At 41.4% G+C, this 18,133-nt stretch overlaps 1 protein-coding gene across 3 annotated transcripts; it reads right to left on the bottom strand.

Annotated features, from left to right (window-relative positions):
• Nucleotides 1–142: 142 nt before the first annotated feature.
• LOC110514875 (annexin A2-A-like) lies at nucleotides 143–17,335 on the bottom strand. Of its 3 annotated transcripts, none has more exons than XM_036981703.1 (13): nucleotides 17,184–17,335; nucleotides 15,509–15,569; nucleotides 15,297–15,390; nucleotides 12,551–12,645; nucleotides 10,301–10,414; nucleotides 10,015–10,105; nucleotides 9,840–9,919; nucleotides 8,637–8,696; nucleotides 7,624–7,717; nucleotides 7,346–7,441; nucleotides 3,397–3,455; nucleotides 2,139–2,261; nucleotides 143–461 (listed from the first exon to the last, which is right to left on the bottom strand). In XM_036981703.1, exons 2-13 carry the CDS (start codon nucleotides 15,557–15,559, stop codon nucleotides 402–404), a joined length of 1,017 nt encoding a protein of 338 aa, XP_036837598.1. In that variant the 5' UTR covers nucleotides 15,560–15,569; nucleotides 17,184–17,335; the 3' UTR covers nucleotides 143–401. The 3 variants fall into 3 exon arrangements, with proteins under 3 accessions (XP_036837598.1, XP_036837600.1, XP_036837599.1); XM_036981705.1 differs by lacking the exon at nucleotides 17,184–17,335 and adding an exon at nucleotides 16,843–16,861 and having other exon boundaries at nucleotides 15,509–15,567; XM_036981704.1 differs by lacking the exon at nucleotides 17,184–17,335 and adding an exon at nucleotides 16,806–16,824.
• Between the last annotated feature and the right edge of the window lie 798 nt (nucleotides 17,336–18,133).

Genomic DNA, 18,133 nt, shown 5'->3' with positions numbered 1-18,133 from the left:
GTGGCGATATAAGGACATACACTAGCTGGATCAAGCGTCGACAATTACCATTCTAAATGTCTGACTTTACTCGGGGAACAATGTCCTAAAGACAACAGCTTTGTAATATTGTAAAATAAAATAAAAATAAGAAAGGAAACGATTTAACAAAAAATGATTTAATTTCATAAAAAAAACATTGCATAAAAACCATTTACTATCAATTCTTCCGTTGGATATCTCATATTTCACAGAAAGGTGATGCAATCTGATTAATGATGACTCTAATGCTGCTGGGTGTTGTGGATAGAGGCACCAGTTCTCAATGTCTGTGTCACTAGACCAAATCAAAATAGGAACAAGGCATTGGTACCCCCAAAAAAAGCTTCTGGGACAAGGTGCCAGTTGGTGCCAGTTGGACTTTAGTCGTCTCCTCCACACAGACTCAGCAGGACCTTCTGATAGTCTCCTTTAGTGTGCTCCTGATAGGGGACAGAAAATAAAGGGGTTGAGACCCTTCGGTCCACTAGGAGCTACAATGAGGAAGGCAGTTTGTAATGAAACAAGACCGAGCAGGCAGTGGTTTAGAATTCTACGAGATGTTAGACTGTGTTAGACTGTGTTACACTGTGTTAGACTGTGTTACACTGTGTTAGACTGTGTTACACTGTGTTAGACTGTGTTACACTGGGTTAGACTGTGTTACACTGTGTTAGACTGTGTTACACTGTGTTAGACTGTGTTACACTGTGTTAGACTGTGTTACACTGTGTTACACTGTGTTAGACTGTGTTACACTGTGTTACACTGTGTTAGACTGTGTTACACTGTGTTACACTGTGTTACACTGTGTTAGACTGTGTTACACTGTGTTACACTGTGTTAGACTGTGTTACACTGTGTTACACTGTGTTACACTGTGTTAGACTGTGTTACACTGTGTTAGACTGTGTTACACTGTGTTACACTGTGTTAGACTGCGTTACACTGTGTTACACTGTGTTAGACTGTGTTACACTGTGTTAGACTGTGTTACACTGTGTTAGACTGTGTTACACTGTGTTAGACTGTGTTAGACTGTGTTACACTGTGTTACACTGTGTTAGACTGTGTTAGACTGTGTTACACTGTGTTACACTGTGTTACACTGTGTTAGACTGTGTTACACTGTGTTAGACTGTGTTAGACTGAGAGAGAGAGGGAGAGAGAGAGAGAGAGAGAGAGAGAGAGACAGAGAGAGAGAGAGAGAGAGAGAGAGAGAGAGAGAGAGAGAGAGAGAGAGACAGAGAGAGAGAGAGAGAGAGAGACAGAGAGAGAGAGAGAGAGAGAGAGAGACAGAGAGAGAGAGAGAGAGAGAGAGAGAGAGAGAGAGAGAGAGAGAGAGGGGAGAGAAAGAGAGAGAGAGGGAGAGAGAGAGAGAGAGAGGGGAGAGAGAGAGAGAGAGAGAGAGAGAGAGAGAGAGAGACAGAGAGAGAGAGAGAGAGCGCGAGAGAGAGAGAGAGAGAGAGAGAGACAGAGAGAGAGAGAGAGAGAGAGAGAGAGAGAGAGAGACAGAGAGAGAGAGAGAGACAGAGAGAGAGAGAGAGAGGAGAGAGAGAGAGAGAGAGAGAGAGAGAGAGAGAGAGAGAGAGACAGAGAGAGAGAGAGAGAGAGACAGAGAGAGAGAGAGAGAGAGAGAGAGAGAGAGAGAGACAGAGAGAGAGAGAGAGACAGAGAGAGAGAGAGACAGAGAGAGAGAGAGAGACAGAGAGAGAGAGAGAGAGAGAGAGAGAGACAGAGAGAGAGAGAGAGAGAGAGAGACAGAGAGAGAGAGAGACAGAGAGAGAGAGAGAGAGAGAGAGAGAGAGAGAGAGTCAGAGAGAGAGAGAGAGAGAGAGAGACAGAGAGAGAGAGAGAGAGAGAGAGAGAGAGAGAGAGAGAGAGAGGGAGAGAATGCGAGAGAGAGTGAGAGAGAGAGAGAGAATGCGAGAGAGAGAGACAGAGAGAGACAGAGACAGAGAGACAGAGAGACACAGAGAGAGACAGAGAGAGAGACAGAGAGAGACAGAGACAGAGAGACAGAGAGAGAGAGAGAGACAGAGAGAGAGAGAGAGAGAGAGAGAGAGAGAGACAGAGAGAGAGACAGAGAGAGAAAAAACAGAAAAAAGAAGAGTCCTCACAGCGATGGTCTGGTACAAGGACTTCTGGTTCAGTTTCTTAAACTCTGTCCTGATCTTCATGAGGTCCACCTCACAGCGAGACACGACGATCCTGGTCACCACCTTCTCCTTGGCACTTTTACCCTGCAGATGATGTCAACATCACATGGTGTTATTTATCAGGACAGGAATTCATGTCCTACAAGCCTGCCGTTGCTGATTGAATAGAGAGTCCTTGGTGACGGTTTGTGTTTGTTGATGTTTTTACTGAAGAAAGCGTGGATGACGCAACCCCTTGTTTAATCAACTCATGAACGTCTGATACATAATTACTGTGGGATGTTTCTCCCACGAGATTATCTTTGATTCATAATTCAAATCTTCTAAAGGGGGTTGGGGTTGAAGGGGGTTGAAGGGGGTTGGGGTTGAAGGGGGTTGAAGGGTGTTGGGGTTGAAGGGGGTTGGGGTTGAAGGGGGTTGAAGGGTGTTGGGGTTGAAGGGGGTTGAAGGGTGTTGGGGTTGAAGGGGCTTGAAGGGGGTTGGGGTTGAAGGGGGTTGAAGGGGGTTGGGGTTGAAGGGGGTTGAAGGGGGTTGGGGTTGAAGGGGATTGAAGGGGGTTGGGGTTCAAGGGGGTTCAAGGGGGTTGAATGGTGTTGGGGTTGAAGGGGGTTGAAGGGTGTTGGGGTTGAAGGGGGTTGGGGTTGAAGGGGGTTGAAGGGGGTTGGGGTTGAAGGGGGTTGAAGGGTGTTGGGGTTGAAGGGGGTTCAAGGGGGTTGAATGGTGTTGGGGTTGAAGGGGGTTGAAGGGTGTTGGGGTTGAAGGGGGTTGAAGGGAGTTGAAGGGAGTTGAAGGGGGTTGGGGTTGAAGGGGGTTGAAGGGTGTTGGGGTTGAAGGGGGTTCAAGGGGGTTGAATGGTGTTGGAGTTGAAGGGGATTGAAGGGTGTTGGGGTTGAAGGGGGTTGAAGGGAGTTGAAGGGAGTTGAAGGGGGTTGGGGTTGAAGGGGGTTGAAGGGGGTTGGGGTTGAAGGGGGTTGAAGGGTGTTGGGGTTGAAGGGGGTTCAAGGGGGTTGAATGGTGTTGGAGTTGAAGGGGATTGAAGGGTGTTGGGGTTGAAGGGAGTTGAAGGGTGTTGGGGTTGAAGGGGGTTGAAGGGGGTTGGGGTTGAAGGGGGTTGAAGGGGGTTGAATGGTGTTGGGGTTGAAAGGGTTTGTACCAAATGTACAAATAACAATGAGTTCATTCTTTGTTTCTGATGAGGTCTTGGTTAACAGATAATTACCTTCATGGCTTCGCTCAGTCTGTTAGCAAAGTACTGTTGTTTGTTCTCAAAGCACTCCACTGCAAAAACAAAGCAGAAAAGAGAACAGATTGAAATCACCTCAACTTTGTTTCTGATATCCTCTCTGGATCTGTCACTTCCTGTTGTTCTTTCTAAAGGGTTCCTGGTAAGGAGGCTGCCTGCAGTGTATAGGCACAGATCCACAGTTTGTTTCTTAAGGGCACAACATCCCTTGAAATCAAATGTTGTTTTCTTCAAACAACTTGCAATTACTGTTAATAAGGAATGAATCGACCGAGGGCCCATCTGTTACAAATAGGAGGGAAGGAGAGGAGGCAAGGTGGAGAGGAGTAGAGAACCCCCCCCTTCCCCCTTCCACACTTCTTTCCTCTCACTGCCAGTTGTAATACGGTTCGTAGACAACCTGACGGCGGAGAGAGACCAACAGAGAGAGAAATGGAAAGAGACACAGAGACACAGAGAGAGGGAAGGGAGAGAGACACAGAGAGAGAAATGGAGATAGACACAGAGACACAGAGAGAGGGAAGGGAGAGAGACACACAGAGAGAAAGGGAGAGAGACAGAGAGAAAGGGAGAGAGACAGAGACACAGAGAGGGGGAAAGGGAGAGAGACACAGAGAGAGAAATGGAGAGAGACACAGAGACACAGGGAGAGGGAAAGGGAGAGAGACACAGAGAGAGAAAGGGAGAGAGACACAGAGAGAGGGAAGGGAGAGAGACACAGAGAGAGAAAGGGAGAGAGACAGAGAGAAAGGGAGAGAGACAGAGACACACAGAGAAACATAGATACACAGGAGACAGAGAGAGAAAGGGAGAGAAACAGAGACACAGAGAGAGAGAGAAAGGGAGAGAGACAGAGACACACAGAGAAACATAGATACACAGGAGACACACAGAGAGAGAGAAAGGGAGAGAGACAGAGACACACAGAGAAACATAGATACACAGGAGACACACAGAAAGAGAGAAATGGAGAGAGAGAGTCACACAGAGAGACACAGAGAGAGATAGAGTAACGCATAAACGGCGGAAGTGGAGTCTTGAGTGACACAGACATTCTGGCATGGAGACGGGAGCCTCATACATTATCAATGGACAGGTAATGTTATGCTGAAGAGATTAAACGGATAGATCATTCTGGAACTAGTCAGAGAGGAATTGATTGGCTTTGTAGGAGTGTGTCAGAAACAATGGAGATGTTTAGAAGTTAATGTAGAAGTAAGAGTATCTAATGTAGAGGTAAGAGTGTCTAATGTAGAGGTAAGAGTCTCTAATGTAGAGGTAAGAGTCTCTAATGTAGAGGTAAGATGAGCTAATGTAGAGGTAAGAGGAGCTAAAGTAGAGGTAAGAGTCTCTAATGTAGAGGTAAGAGGAGCTAGAGTATCTAATGTAGAGGTAAGAGTATCTAATGTAGAGGTAAGAGTATCTAATGTAGTTGTAAGAGGAGCTAGAGGAGCTAAAGTAGAGGTAAGAGTCTCTAATGAAGTGGTAAGAGTATCTAATGTAGTAGTAAGAGTATCTAATGTAGAGGTAAGAGTATCTAATGTAGAGGTAAGAGTATCTAATGTAGAGGTAAGAGTATCTAATGTAGAGGTAAGAGTATCTATTGTAGTAGTAAGAGTATGTAATGTAGAGGTAAGAGGAGCTAGAGGAGCTAATGTAGAGGTAAGAGTATCTAATGTAGTGGTAAGAGTATCTAATGTAGAGGTAAGAGTATCTAATGTAGAGGTAAGAGTATCTAATGTAGAGGTAAGAGTATCTATTGTAGTAGTAAGAGTATGTAATGTAGAGGTAAGAGGAGCTAGAGGAGCTAATGTAGAGGTAAGAGTATCTAATGTAGTGGTAAGAGTATCTAATGTAGTGGTAAGAGTCTCTAATGTAGAGGTAAGAGTATCTAATGTAGTGGTAAGAGTATCTAATGTAGTGGTAAGAGTATCTAATGTAGTGGTAAGAGTATGTAATGTAGAGGTAAGAGGAGCTAGAGGAGCTAATGTAGAGGTAAGAGTATCTAATGTAGAGGTAAGAGTATCTAATGTAGAGGTAAGATTATCTAATGTAGAGGTAAGAGTATCTAATGTAGTGGTACGAGTATCTAATGTAGTGGTAAGAGTATCTAATGTAGAGGTAAGAGTATCTAATGTAGTGGTAAGAGTATCTAATGTAGTGGTAAGAGTATGTAATGTAGAGGTAAGAGGAGCTAGAGGAGCTAATGTAGAGGTAAGAGTATCTAATGTAGTGGTAAGAGTATCTAATGTAGTAGTAAGAGTATCTAATGTAGAGGTAAGAGTATCTAATGTAGTGGTAAGAGTATCTAATGTAGAGGTAAGAGGAGCTAGAGGAGCTAATGTAGAGGTAAGAGTATCTAATGTAGAGGTAAGATGAGCTAATGTAGTGGTAAGAGTATCTAATGTAGAGGTAAGAGGAGCTATAGGAGCTAATGTAGAGGTAAGAGGAGCTAATGTATTGGTAAGAGTGTCTAATGTAGAGGTAAGAGGAGCTAGAAGAGCTAATGTAGAGGTAAGAGTATCTAATGTAGTGGTAAGAGGAGCTAATGTAGTGGTAAGAGTATCTAATGTAGAGGTAAGAGTATCTAATGTAGTGGTAAGAGGAGCTAATGTAGTGGTAAGAGTATCTAATGTAGTGGTAAGAGTATCTAATGTAGTGGTAAGAGGAGCTAATGTAGAGGTAAGAGTATCTAATGTAGAGGTAAGAGTATCTAATGTAGAGGTAAGAGGAGCTAGAGGAGCTAATGTAGAGGTAAGAGGAGCTAATGTAGTAGTGAAGAGGCGACTCTGGGATGCTGGCCTTCTAGGCAGAGTTGCAAAGAAAAATCTAAATCTCAGACTGGCCAATAAAAAGTAAAGATTAGATGGGCAGAAGAACACAGACACTGGACAGAGGAACTCTGCCTAGAAGGCCAGCATCCTGGAGTCGCCTCGTCACTGTTGACGTTGAGACTGGACAGAGGAACTCTGCCTAGAAGGCCAGCATCCCAGAGTTACCTCTTCACTGTTGACGTTGAGACTGGTATTTTGCGGGTACTATTTAATGAAGAGGTCAGTTGAGGACTTGTGAGATGTCTGTTTCTCAAACGTGACACTCTAATGTCCCTGTGTATATAGATATTATAGAATACAGGTTCTATGTTATAGATATAGATGTATATATGATAGAATACAGGTTATATGTTATAGATATAGATGTATATATGATAGAATACAGGTTATATGTTATAGATATAGATGTATATATTATAGAATACATGTTCTATTATAGATGTATATATTATAGAATACATGTTCTATTATAGATGTATATATTATAGAATACAGGTTCTATGTTATAGATATAGATGTATATATTATAGAATACATGTTCTATTATAGATGTATATATTATAGAATACAGGTTCTATGATACAGATGTATATATTATAGATGTATATATTATAGATGTATATATTATAGATGTATATATTATAGATGTATATATTATAGATGTATATATTATAGATGTATATATTATAGATGTATATATTATAAATGTGTATATTATAGATGTATATATTATAGATGTATATATTATAGATGTATATATTATAGATGTATCTATTATATATTATAGAATACAGGTTCTATGATAAAGATATAGATGTATATAATATAGAATACAGGTTATATGTTATAGATATAGATGTATATAATATAGAATACAGGTTCTATGATACAGATGTATATATTATAGATGTATCTATTATAGAATACAGGTTCTATGATACAGATGTATATATTATAGAATGTATCTATTATAGAATACAGGTTCTATGATACAGATGTATATATTATAGATGTATCTATTATAGAATACAGGTTCTATGATACAGATGTATATATTATAGAATGTAGATATATGATATGTAGAATGTTACCCAGTGTCAGGAAGGACTTCTCCAGGTCTCCCTTCACCTCCTTCCTGATGCTCTCCTGCATGTCGTATGGACTGTAGCTCTTGTACCTGTCAAACACTGGAACAGACACAGCCAACATTTGGTCATCTTTCTGAAGAGTCACCGGGTTGATAGATAGAAACATCTACGTTCTTTATGTCTAAAAATGTCTGGTTGTCGCCATCTTGACTTTGAGTTTTAGTATTTTGCCCAAACGATCCTGTGTGCATGAAGAGGTCCCTCGTTACAGGAGTCGGTACCTTTCTGTAGGTGGGGGACACTTCTCTCTGACATGATGGTGATCCATGTGGCCACATCAGTCCCCTTCCTCTTCACTCCTGCCTCATACAGAGCCTACAGACACAGGAGAGGAACATCAACAAGAGACACAGCTGTCTACTACATCTAACTAATCTACAGAGACAGGAGAGGACCATCAACACAGCTGTACACTACATCTAACTAATCTACAGAGACAAAAAACACTCCACTGATTGGTTCTGGTACGGTGTTTTACTGTCAGTATCAAGGCTTTAGTGTTTGGTTCTGGTACAGTGTTTTACTGTCAGTATCAAGGCTTTAGTGTTTGGTTCTGGTACGGTGTTTTACTGTCAGTATCAATGCTTTAGTGTTTGGTTCTGGTACAGTGTTTTAGTGTCAGTATCAATGCTTTAGTGTTTGGTTTTGGTACAGTGTTTTAGTGTCCGTATCAATGCTTTAGTGTTTGGTTCTGGTACGGTGTTTTAGTGTCAGTATCAATGCTTTAGTGTTTGGTTCTGGTACAGTGTTTTAGTGTCAGTATCAATGCTTTAGTGTTTGGTTCTGGTACAGTGTTTTACTGTCAGTATCAATGCTTTAGTGTTTGGTTCTGGTACGGTGTTTTAGTGTCAGTATCAATGCTTTAGTGTTTAGTTCTGGTACGGTGTTTTAGTGTCAGTATCAATGCTTTAGTGTTTGCTTCTGGTACAGTGTTTTAGTGTCAGTATCAATGCTTTAGTGTTTGGTTCTGGTACAGTGTTTTACTGTCAGTATCAATGCTTTAGTGTTTGGTTCTGGTACGGTGTTTTAGTGTCAGTATCAATGCTTTAGTGTTTGGTTCTGGTACAGTGTTTTAGTGTCCGTATCAATGCTTTAGTGTTTGCTTCTGGTACGGTGTTTTAGTGTCAGTATCAATGCTTTAGTGTTTGGTTCTGGTACAGTGTTTTAGTGTCAGTATCAAGGCTTTCGTGTTTAGTTCTGGTACGGTGTTTTAGTGTCCGTGTATTTGTCTTACTCTGGCATCCTGGTCGATCTTCTCGTAGTCAACAATATTTGAGGGCTCATCTCTCTTTGCCTATTGAATGACATAGAATACAATGGAGAACATATGGTCAATGATCCAATGATGTCTGTTTACGGGCATAGCACCACAGAAGAAAGGTACGATGTGGTTGACAAGGTGTAGTAACGTAAAATGGCCATAGAATACAATGGAGAACACAGTTTTACCCCAATATTCAGACAGACTCCTTCGTATCCAAATCATTATTAATAAAGCTATTGGTTGGTCAATCTTAGGAAGCTCGACATTGTAAAGTCGTTGTATGATCCTACCTGTACCAGGGCCAACAGCAGACTCCTTCGTATCCAAATCATTATTAATAAAGCTATTGGTTGGTCAATCTTAGGAAGCTCGACATTGTAAAGTCGTTGTATGATCCTACCTGTACCAGGGCCAACAGCAGACTCCTTCGTATCCAAATCATTATTAATAAAGCCAGTGGATGGTCAATCTTAGGAAGCTCGACATTGTAAAGTCGTTGTATGATCCTACCTGTACCAGGGCCAACAGCAGACTCCTCCGTATCCAAATCATTATTAATAAAGCTATTGGTTGGTCAATCTTAGGAAGCTCGACATTGTAAAGTCGTTGTATGATCCTACCTGTACCAGGGCCAACAGCAGACTCCTTCGTATCCAAATCATTATTATTAATAAAGCCAGTGGTTGGTCAATCTTAGGAAGCTCGACATTGTAAAGTCGTTGTATGATCCTACCTGTACCAGGGCCAACAGCAGACTCCTCTGTATCCAAATCATTATTAATAAAGCTATTGGTTGGTCAATCTTAGGAAGCTCGACATTGTAAAGTCGTTGTATGATCCTACCTGTACCAGGGCCAACAGCAGACTCCTCCGTATCCAAATCATTATTAATAAAGCTATTGGTTGGTCAATCTTAGGAAGCTCGACATTGTAAAGTCGTTGTATGATCCTACCTGTACCAGGGCCAACAGCAGACTCCTCCGTATCCAAATCATTATTAATAAAGCTATTGGTTGGTCAATCTTAGGAAGCTCGACATTGTAAAGTCGTTGTATGATCCTACCTGTACCAGGGCCAACAGCAGACTCCTCCGTATCCAAATCATTATTAATAAAGCTATTGGTTGGTCAATCTTAGGAAGCTCGACATTGTAAAGTCGTTGTATGATCCTACCTGTACCAGGGCCAACAGCAGACTCCTGAAGTCTCCCGATGTGTCTCCAGCCACGTCCTTCTCCAGCTCCTTCTTAAACACTGTGGATATATAAAAGTATTTTTTAAAAAACCACACAATCCTTACGTTTTCAATCTGATCTCGATCCTAATTCTAGTTTGTTTCTCCTACTTACACTCCTTGTAGACGCGTTTGATTTCCACCAGTTCTTCAGCGCTGCGGGAACAGACCATCTCTATCAGAGTCTCCTCGTCGGTCCCCAGACCCTGGAGGGAAGAGAACAGTGGTTTTAACAGCAGTATGATGAGTACAGACCCTGGAGAGAACAGTGGTTTTTTAACAGCAGTATGAATAGCAAGTCTGTGTCTAGGCCACACATCCATCAGACCAGGAGAGGGCAGCAGTGACTGATCCGTGTCGTTTAGGCTTCACGTAAGGAAAGATTGCGGCCTCCTCCTTACCTTGATGGATCCTTTGATCTCAGAGGCGTCGTACTGAGCTGTACTCTTCATCAGTCCCAGAATTACAGCCTCCAGAGACCCAGACAGAGCCCCCTTCAGAGCTGTGATCATATCCTACAGGAGAGACATACACAGAGATGATAGACCGTCCCACTGTAAAATACACAGAGATGATAGAACGTCCCACTTTAAAATACACAGAGATGATAGACCGTCCCACTGTAAAATACACAGAGATGATAGACCGTCCCACTGTGAAATACACAGAGATGATAGACCGTCCCATTGTAAAATACACAGAGATGATAGACAGTCCCACTGTAAAATACACAGAGATGATAGACCGTCCCACTTTAAAATACACAGAGATGATAGACCGTCTCACTGTAAAATACACAGAGATGATAGACTGTCCCACTGTAAAATACACAGAGATGATAGACCGTCCCACTGTAAAATACACAGAGATGATAGACTGTCCCACTGTAAAATACACAGAGATGATAGACTGTCCCACTGTAAAATACACAGAGATTATAGTTCCGTCCCACTGTAAAATACACAGAGATGATAGTCCGTCCCACTGTAAAATACACAGAGATGATAGACTGTCCCACTGTAAAATACACAGAGATGATAGACCGTCCCACTGTAAAATACACAGAGGTGATAGTTCCATCCCACTGTAAAATACACAGAGATGATAGACCATCCCACTGTAAAATACACAGAGATGATAGACCGTCCCACTGTAAAATACACAGAGATGATAGTTTCCCACTGTAAAATACACAGAGATGATAGACCTTCCCACTATAAAATACACAGAGATGATAGACTGTCCCACTGTAAAAAGTCAGAAAGATGATAGACTGTCCCACTGGAAAATACACAGAGATGATAGTCCGTCCCACTGTAAAATACACAGAGATGATAGACCGTCCCACTGTAAAATACACAGAGGTGATAGTTCCATCCCACTGTAAAAGACACAGAGATGATAGACCGTCCCACTGTAAAATACACAGAGATGATAGACCGTCCCACTGTAAAATACACAGAGATGATAGTTTCCCACTTTAAAATACACAGAGATGATAGACCTTCCCACTACAAAATACACAGAGATGATAGACCGTCCCACTGTAAAATACACAGAGATGATAGACTGTCCCACTGTAAAATACACAGAGATGAAGACTGTCCCACTGTAAAATACACAGAGGTGATAGTTCCATCCCACTGTAAAATACACAGAGATGATAGACCGTCCCACTGTAAAATACACAGAGATGATAGACTGTCCCACTGTAAAATACACAGAGATGATAGTTCCGTCCCACTGTAAAATACACAGAGATGATAGTCCGTCCCACTGTAAAATACACAGAGATGATAGACTGTCCCAATGTAAAATACACAGAGATGATAGACCGTCCCACTGTAAAATACACAGAGGTGATAGTTCCATCCCACTGTAAAATACACAGAGATGATAGACCATCCCACTGTAAAATACACAGAGATGATAGACCGTCCCACTGTAAAATACACAGAGATGATAGTTTCCCACTGTAAAATACACAGAGATGATAGACCTTCCCACTATAAAATACACAGAGATGATAGACTGTCCCACTGTAAAATACACAGAGATGATAGACCGTCCCACTGTAAAATACACAGAGATGATAGACCGTCCCACTGTAAAATACACAGAGATGATAGACCGTCCCACTTTAAAATACACAGAGATGATAGACCGTCCCACTGTAAAATACACAGAGATGATAGTTCCGTCCCACTGTAAAATACACAGAGATGATAGACCATCCCACTGTAAAATACACAGAGATGATAGACCGTCCCACTGTAAAATACACAGAGATGATAGACCGTTCCACTGTAAAATACACAGAGATGATAGACCGTCCCACTGTAAAATACACAGAGATGATAGACCGTCCCACTGTAAAATACACAGAGATGATAGACCGTCCCACTTTAAAATACACAGAGATGATAGACCGTCCCACTGTAAAATACACAGAGTTTATAGACCGTCCCACTGTAAAATACACAGAGATGATAGTTCCGTCCCACTGTAAAATACACAGAGATGATAGACCGCCCCACTGTAAAATATGTCTAAATGAGGATGGATTATCTTGATGTCCACATTAGCGGCAGTTGCTTTATGAAAAAGCATCTTGTTGAACAAAAAAACAATCTCTATTTCACCGCCTTCACCTTCTTGGATCTCTTCTCATACTCGAAGGCGATCTCTCTCCTCTGGGAGTAGCTCCGTCTGGTCAGGATGTCAATGATGGTCAGCTCATCCACACCTGGGGAACATGGGAAATATTACAGAGGTGTGAATAACATACATTTATGTTAATTAGTTGACAGCTGGGGAACATGGGAAATATTACAGAGGTGTGATTAACATACATTTATGTTAATTGATTAACAGCTGGGTAACATGGGAAATATTCCATTTTACATACAACAGCCACACTAGCTTTGAGTATATAGAGGAGTAGGTACAGATATATTATAGCATGAGTGTATAGAGTAGGTACAGAAAGATATATTATAGAATGAGTATATAGAGTAGGTACAGACAGATATAATATAGTATGAGTATATAGAGTAGGTACAGAAAGATATATTATAGCATGAGTATATAGAGTAGGTACAGACAGATATATTATAGCATGAGTATATAGAGTAGGTACAGACAGATATATTATAGTATGAGTATATAGAGTAGGTACAGACATATATATTATAGTATGAGTATATAGAGTAGATATATTATAGTATGAGTATATAGAGTAGGTACAGACAGATATATTATAGTATGAGTATATAGAGTAGGTACAGACAGATATATTATAGCATGAGTATATAGAGTAGGTACAGACAGATATATTATAGTATGAGTATATAGAGTAGGTATATTATAGTATGAGTATATAGAGTAGGTACAGACAGATATATTATAGTATGAGTATAGAGGAGTAGGTACAGACAGATATATTATAGAATGAGTATATAGAGTAGGTACAGACAGATATAATATAGTATGAGTATATAGAGTAGGTACAGACAGATATAATATAGTATGAGTATATAGAGTAGGTACAGACAGATATATTATAGTATGAGTATATAGAGTAGGTAGAGACAGATATATTATAGTATGAGTATATAGAGTAGGTACAGACAGATATATTATAGTATATTATAGTATGATTATATAGAGTAGGTACAGACAGATATAATATAGTATGAGTATATAGAGTAGGTACAGACAGATATATTATAGTATGAGTATATAGAGTAGGTAGAGACAGATATATTATAGTATGAGTATATAGAGTAGGTACAGACAGATATATTATAGTATGAGTATATAGAGTAGGTACAGACAGATATATTATAGTATGAGTATATAGAGTAGGTACAGACAGATATATTATAGTATGAGTTTATAGAGTAGATATATTATAGTATGAGTATATAGAGTAGGTACAGACAGATATATTATAGTATGAGTATATAGAGTAGGTAGAGACAGATATATTATAGTATGAGTATATAGAGTAGGTAGAGACAGATATATTATAGTATGAGTATATAGAGTAGGTACAGACAGATATAATATAGTATGAGTATATAGAGTAGGTACAGACAGATATATTATAGTATGAGTATATAGAGTAGGTACAGACAGATATATTATAGTATGAGTATATAGAGTAGGTAGAGACAGATATATTATAGTATGAGTATATAGAGTAGGTATTGACAGATATATTATAGTATGAGTATATAGAGTAGGTACAGACAGATATATTATAGTATGAGTATATAGAGTAGATACAGACAGATATATTATAGTATGAGTATATAGAGTAGGTACAGACAGATATATTATAGTATGAGTATATAGAGTAGGTAGAGACAGATATATTATAGTATGAGTATATAGAGTAGGTACAGACAGATATATTATAGTATGAGTATATAGAGTAGATACAGACAGATATATTATAGTATTAAGTAAATGTCTGATATATCTCATGAAAACGTTTTTGATGAGAATGACACTGATAATAATAAGATGAAATGCCAAAACAGCAACAGTCACATTTCCTTCATGTATCACTGTATCAAGGCCTCGATTCGGTACAGTAAACACTGTTGGTGGAAAAACCCAGCTAGTCAGGGCTTTCATTGGGTACAGGGGGGGGCTGCAGTGAGTTAGCAGTGGTTGGTTTGTGGCAGACCGACAGGGCTGGAAAGCCAAGGCGTTGTCAGACAGAAAATCCCTGTATACTCTGTGGGGTTTAGGGAAGCTATGTTGGGAACACAGGCAGGAAAGTGACTCAAGCAGCGCTGTGCTCACGGAGATGTTTCCATGGAGATGTTTCCATGGAGATGTTTCCATTCATATAAATACAAACCAGTGTCAAGAATCAGGATTACGTTTTTTTTCTCTAAATCGACGGAATTTAACAACGATTGATGAAAATGGTGTGAAAAGACAATGGTTTCACAGGCATAGACAACAAGGATGGCAATAGATACTATGGAAATACAATGTTACTGAGATGAAATATGGTCAACTGATCCAATGATGTCTGTTTACGGGCACGGCACCACAGAAGAAAGGTGCGATGTGGTTGGCAAGATGTAGTAACGTAAAACGGCCAGCAGATGGCGCTAAATCGCGAGATGCATACAGCAACATAATGAGAGGCAGCGCATTACTGTTACCAGCTCATACTGAGTTCTGTTTATATAGTAACCACTCTAGATAAAAACTGAATTACTATGATATTATGACACTTATATTAGTGCAAATACATTGTGACAGATATATTAATGCACCCATCAAGTTCACAACGTATTTCTAATCTACAAAACATTATGAAGCGATAGACTGTAACTGATGGGACTATGGTAATCCTTGCTGTGATTCTCTCACCCTTGGTTTTGACGGCCGTTTCTATCCTGGCGGCATCTTTAGCTGGATCAAAATCCCTTGCTGCCACCACCGTGGGGAATTTAGGCTCGCTCTCCTGAAGGGGACACAGTTACCAAGTTACCCGTTTACAATCACCTGACAGAGGACAGATTTCATTACAGGTTGACCCCATGACCTTAACGTTGACAGTAGTTCAGCTGTAGTGAACTCACCCCGCCAAAATTCAGCGTGAGCTGGCCCAGGAACTCGGAAACCAACGCCATTGTGAAATTCCTGTAAAAAATAAAAAAAATAAAAATAGATAACTTATATTAGGTTGAAAGTATACGATGGGCTGTAAAACGAGCTTTAGGATGTGTCACACCGTCACCGTGGTAACCCAGCTGGAGGCTCCAACGGTCTCATTTACGACGTTAGATACGGAATGAGGTCACTTCCTTAGAGACTAGTACCAGACAGACACATACATAATAAACTCAAAGTTTACAGTAGTTGTCGAGACAACGAATGACAAACGTGTAAACATTTAAACACACAACATGCGATTACCGCCCAAAATCAGGGTTTTAGATGAAAGTCCATTGTCTTTTTCTTGTTAAATTGACAGAAAATCAGTTGGGAGGAGTAGTCCTTTTTTTTTCTCCAACAATGGCAGAGGTCAATAATATTTAATCACCTATTTAATCACCTAGCAACCATGATGACAGCGTTCTTGGAGTGGGAACTAACTTCCCCTCCTCCATGTAAACAGGAAGTGTGAATCACACATCCTGGTCCATTCCACAGGCCCTGCAGTGTTGCATATAGGACCCACAGCGTACTGTACTGGTACCTTTAATGAACTCAGAATCTGTCTTGACTCCACAGCTCTATATACACAGACGGTTAATACAGGTCATTGCTCTACTGTACCCCTGAAAATAAGAATATGTTCTTAATTAACTGACTTGCCTAGTTAAATGAAAGGTTAAAATATATATATTTAAATAACATGCTTCAAGCTGAGTCATGAAATATCATATACCCAATTAGATCTACTGTAATGGTAGCTTTACAGGACTAATGACACAGTGGGCTGTGATAAACACGCTGTGTGTGTGTGTGTGTGTGTGTGTGTGTGTGTAACACCAAGGTCGGTACCACCCAGCAGACATTCCACCACAAACTGTTAGAATTCCAGGGGCAAGCCCACTGTGTTGCCGTGCCAACTCATTTACCGTGTGTGTGTACAGTACACACACACTGCATGTTTATTACAGCCCACTGTCTCATTAGTCCTTTAACAATGTTAAACGTTGATTAGGGGTAAATAACAATGTCATCAAAAGTAACTGTCCCAGAATCAACCGACCGTGTCGAAACAATAGCAGCAGAACAGACTGAACTGACCCCTGATCTGTAAAAGGAAGAATCTACTGCTTCCAATAAGCTGTTCATTCATTTAGTGAGGATCAGACTGGATAGCATTGGAATGGAACGACAGACAGACAGACAGACAGACAGACAGACCTTAGAGAACAGAACAGAACCTAGAGATAGCTGACTTCCCTTAGAGAACAGAACCTAGAGATAGCTGACTTCCCTTAGAGAACAGAACCTAGAGATAGCTGAGTTCCCTTAGAGAACAGGACCTAGAGATAGCTGAGTTCCCTTAGAGAACAGGACCTAGAGATAGCTGAGTTCCCTTAGAGAACAGGGCCTAGAGATAGCAGTAGATTGTTCAGAACCTAGAGATAGCTGACTTCCCTTAGAGAACAGAACCTAGAGATAGCTGAGTTCCCTTAGAGAACAGGGCCTAGAGATAGCTGACTTCCCTTAGTGAACAGAACCTAGAGATAGCTGACTTACCTTAGAGAACAGAACAGAACCTAGAGATAGCTGACTTACCTTAGAGAACAGAACAGAACCTAGAGATAGCAGTAGATTGTTCCCGTTATGAAGCCTGTTCAGGGTGTGGTGCTGGTTAAATACCGCTGGCAGAACACACTGGTATGACTCAAAGCACGGCTCCAACTCCTGCCCCTGAGTCCACACTCCTCCCCTCCAGTCTCTCTGTCTCTCTCCACTCCCTCCCTCTCTCCCCACTTCCACCCTCCCTGCCCCATCTCTCCCTCCCTACTCACCCACCCACTCCCACCCAGTCCCTCCCTACCCCCTCCCTCCCTACTCACCCACCCACCCACTCCCTCCCTACATCTCTCCCTCCCTACTCACCCACCCACTCCCTCCCTACCCCCTCCCTCCATCTCTCTCTCCCTACTCACTCACCCACCCAGTCCCTCCCTACCCCTCCCTCCATCTCTCTCTCCCTACTCACTCACCCACCCACTCCCTCCCTACCCCCTCCCTCCATCTCTCCCTCCCTACTCACCCACTCCCTCCCTCCTTCCCCCACATCTCTCCCTCTCTCCTCTGTTCTAACCTTACAGAGCACGGCTCCAACTCCTACCTTCAGGGCTGACCCCCCTGTTCTGATACTCCTCCCTCTCTCTTTTCCCCTCTCTCTAATCCCTCCACCCTAGCCCTACCCAGGGTTAGTGGGCCTCTGCCGCAGAGCAGAGCAGAGCCCGGAGGAAGCAAACAGACTGGGGAGAAAGTGGCCAAACGGAGAACATCGGGACTGTTTGAAAACCTTCAACTGAAAAGTGTTGAGGTGAAGTTTCTCTGCACAGTCTTTCCTCATCGGAGAACTTGTCTGATGTCATTGCAGTGTGTTCTGCCTCCAGGACATGTGATGCACCATGTGACAGGGGACGTGATGAAGGCACTATGTTCTCTCCTCACACGTCACACCCTCGCTGTACACAGCTGACTAGAGTTGTACACCATCCAACCAA

This window comes from Oncorhynchus mykiss, chromosome 6 (assembly GCF_013265735.2).
Source record: "Oncorhynchus mykiss isolate Arlee chromosome 6, USDA_OmykA_1.1, whole genome shotgun sequence".
Lineage (NCBI taxonomy): Eukaryota > Metazoa > Chordata > Actinopteri > Salmoniformes > Salmonidae > Oncorhynchus > Oncorhynchus mykiss.
The sequence above is the reverse complement of the archived record's forward strand: the minus strand, read 5'-3'. Positions and strand labels throughout refer to the sequence as shown.

Bases quoted from the DNA above. Each gene is read 5' to 3' on its own strand.
- LOC110514875 (XM_036981703.1), bottom strand. From the start codon at position 15,559: ATGGCGTTGGTTTCCGAGTTCCTGGGCCAGCTCACGCTGAATTTTGGC. The intron at 15,391-15,508 runs GTGAGTTCACTA...TGTCCCCTTCAG, and splicing joins TCACGCTGAATTTTGGCGGG to GAGAGCGAGCCTAAATTCCC. The intron at 10,106-10,300 runs GTAAGGAGGAGG...TCTTCCCTCCAG, and splicing joins AGATCAAAGGATCCATCAAG to GGTCTGGGGACCGACGAGGA.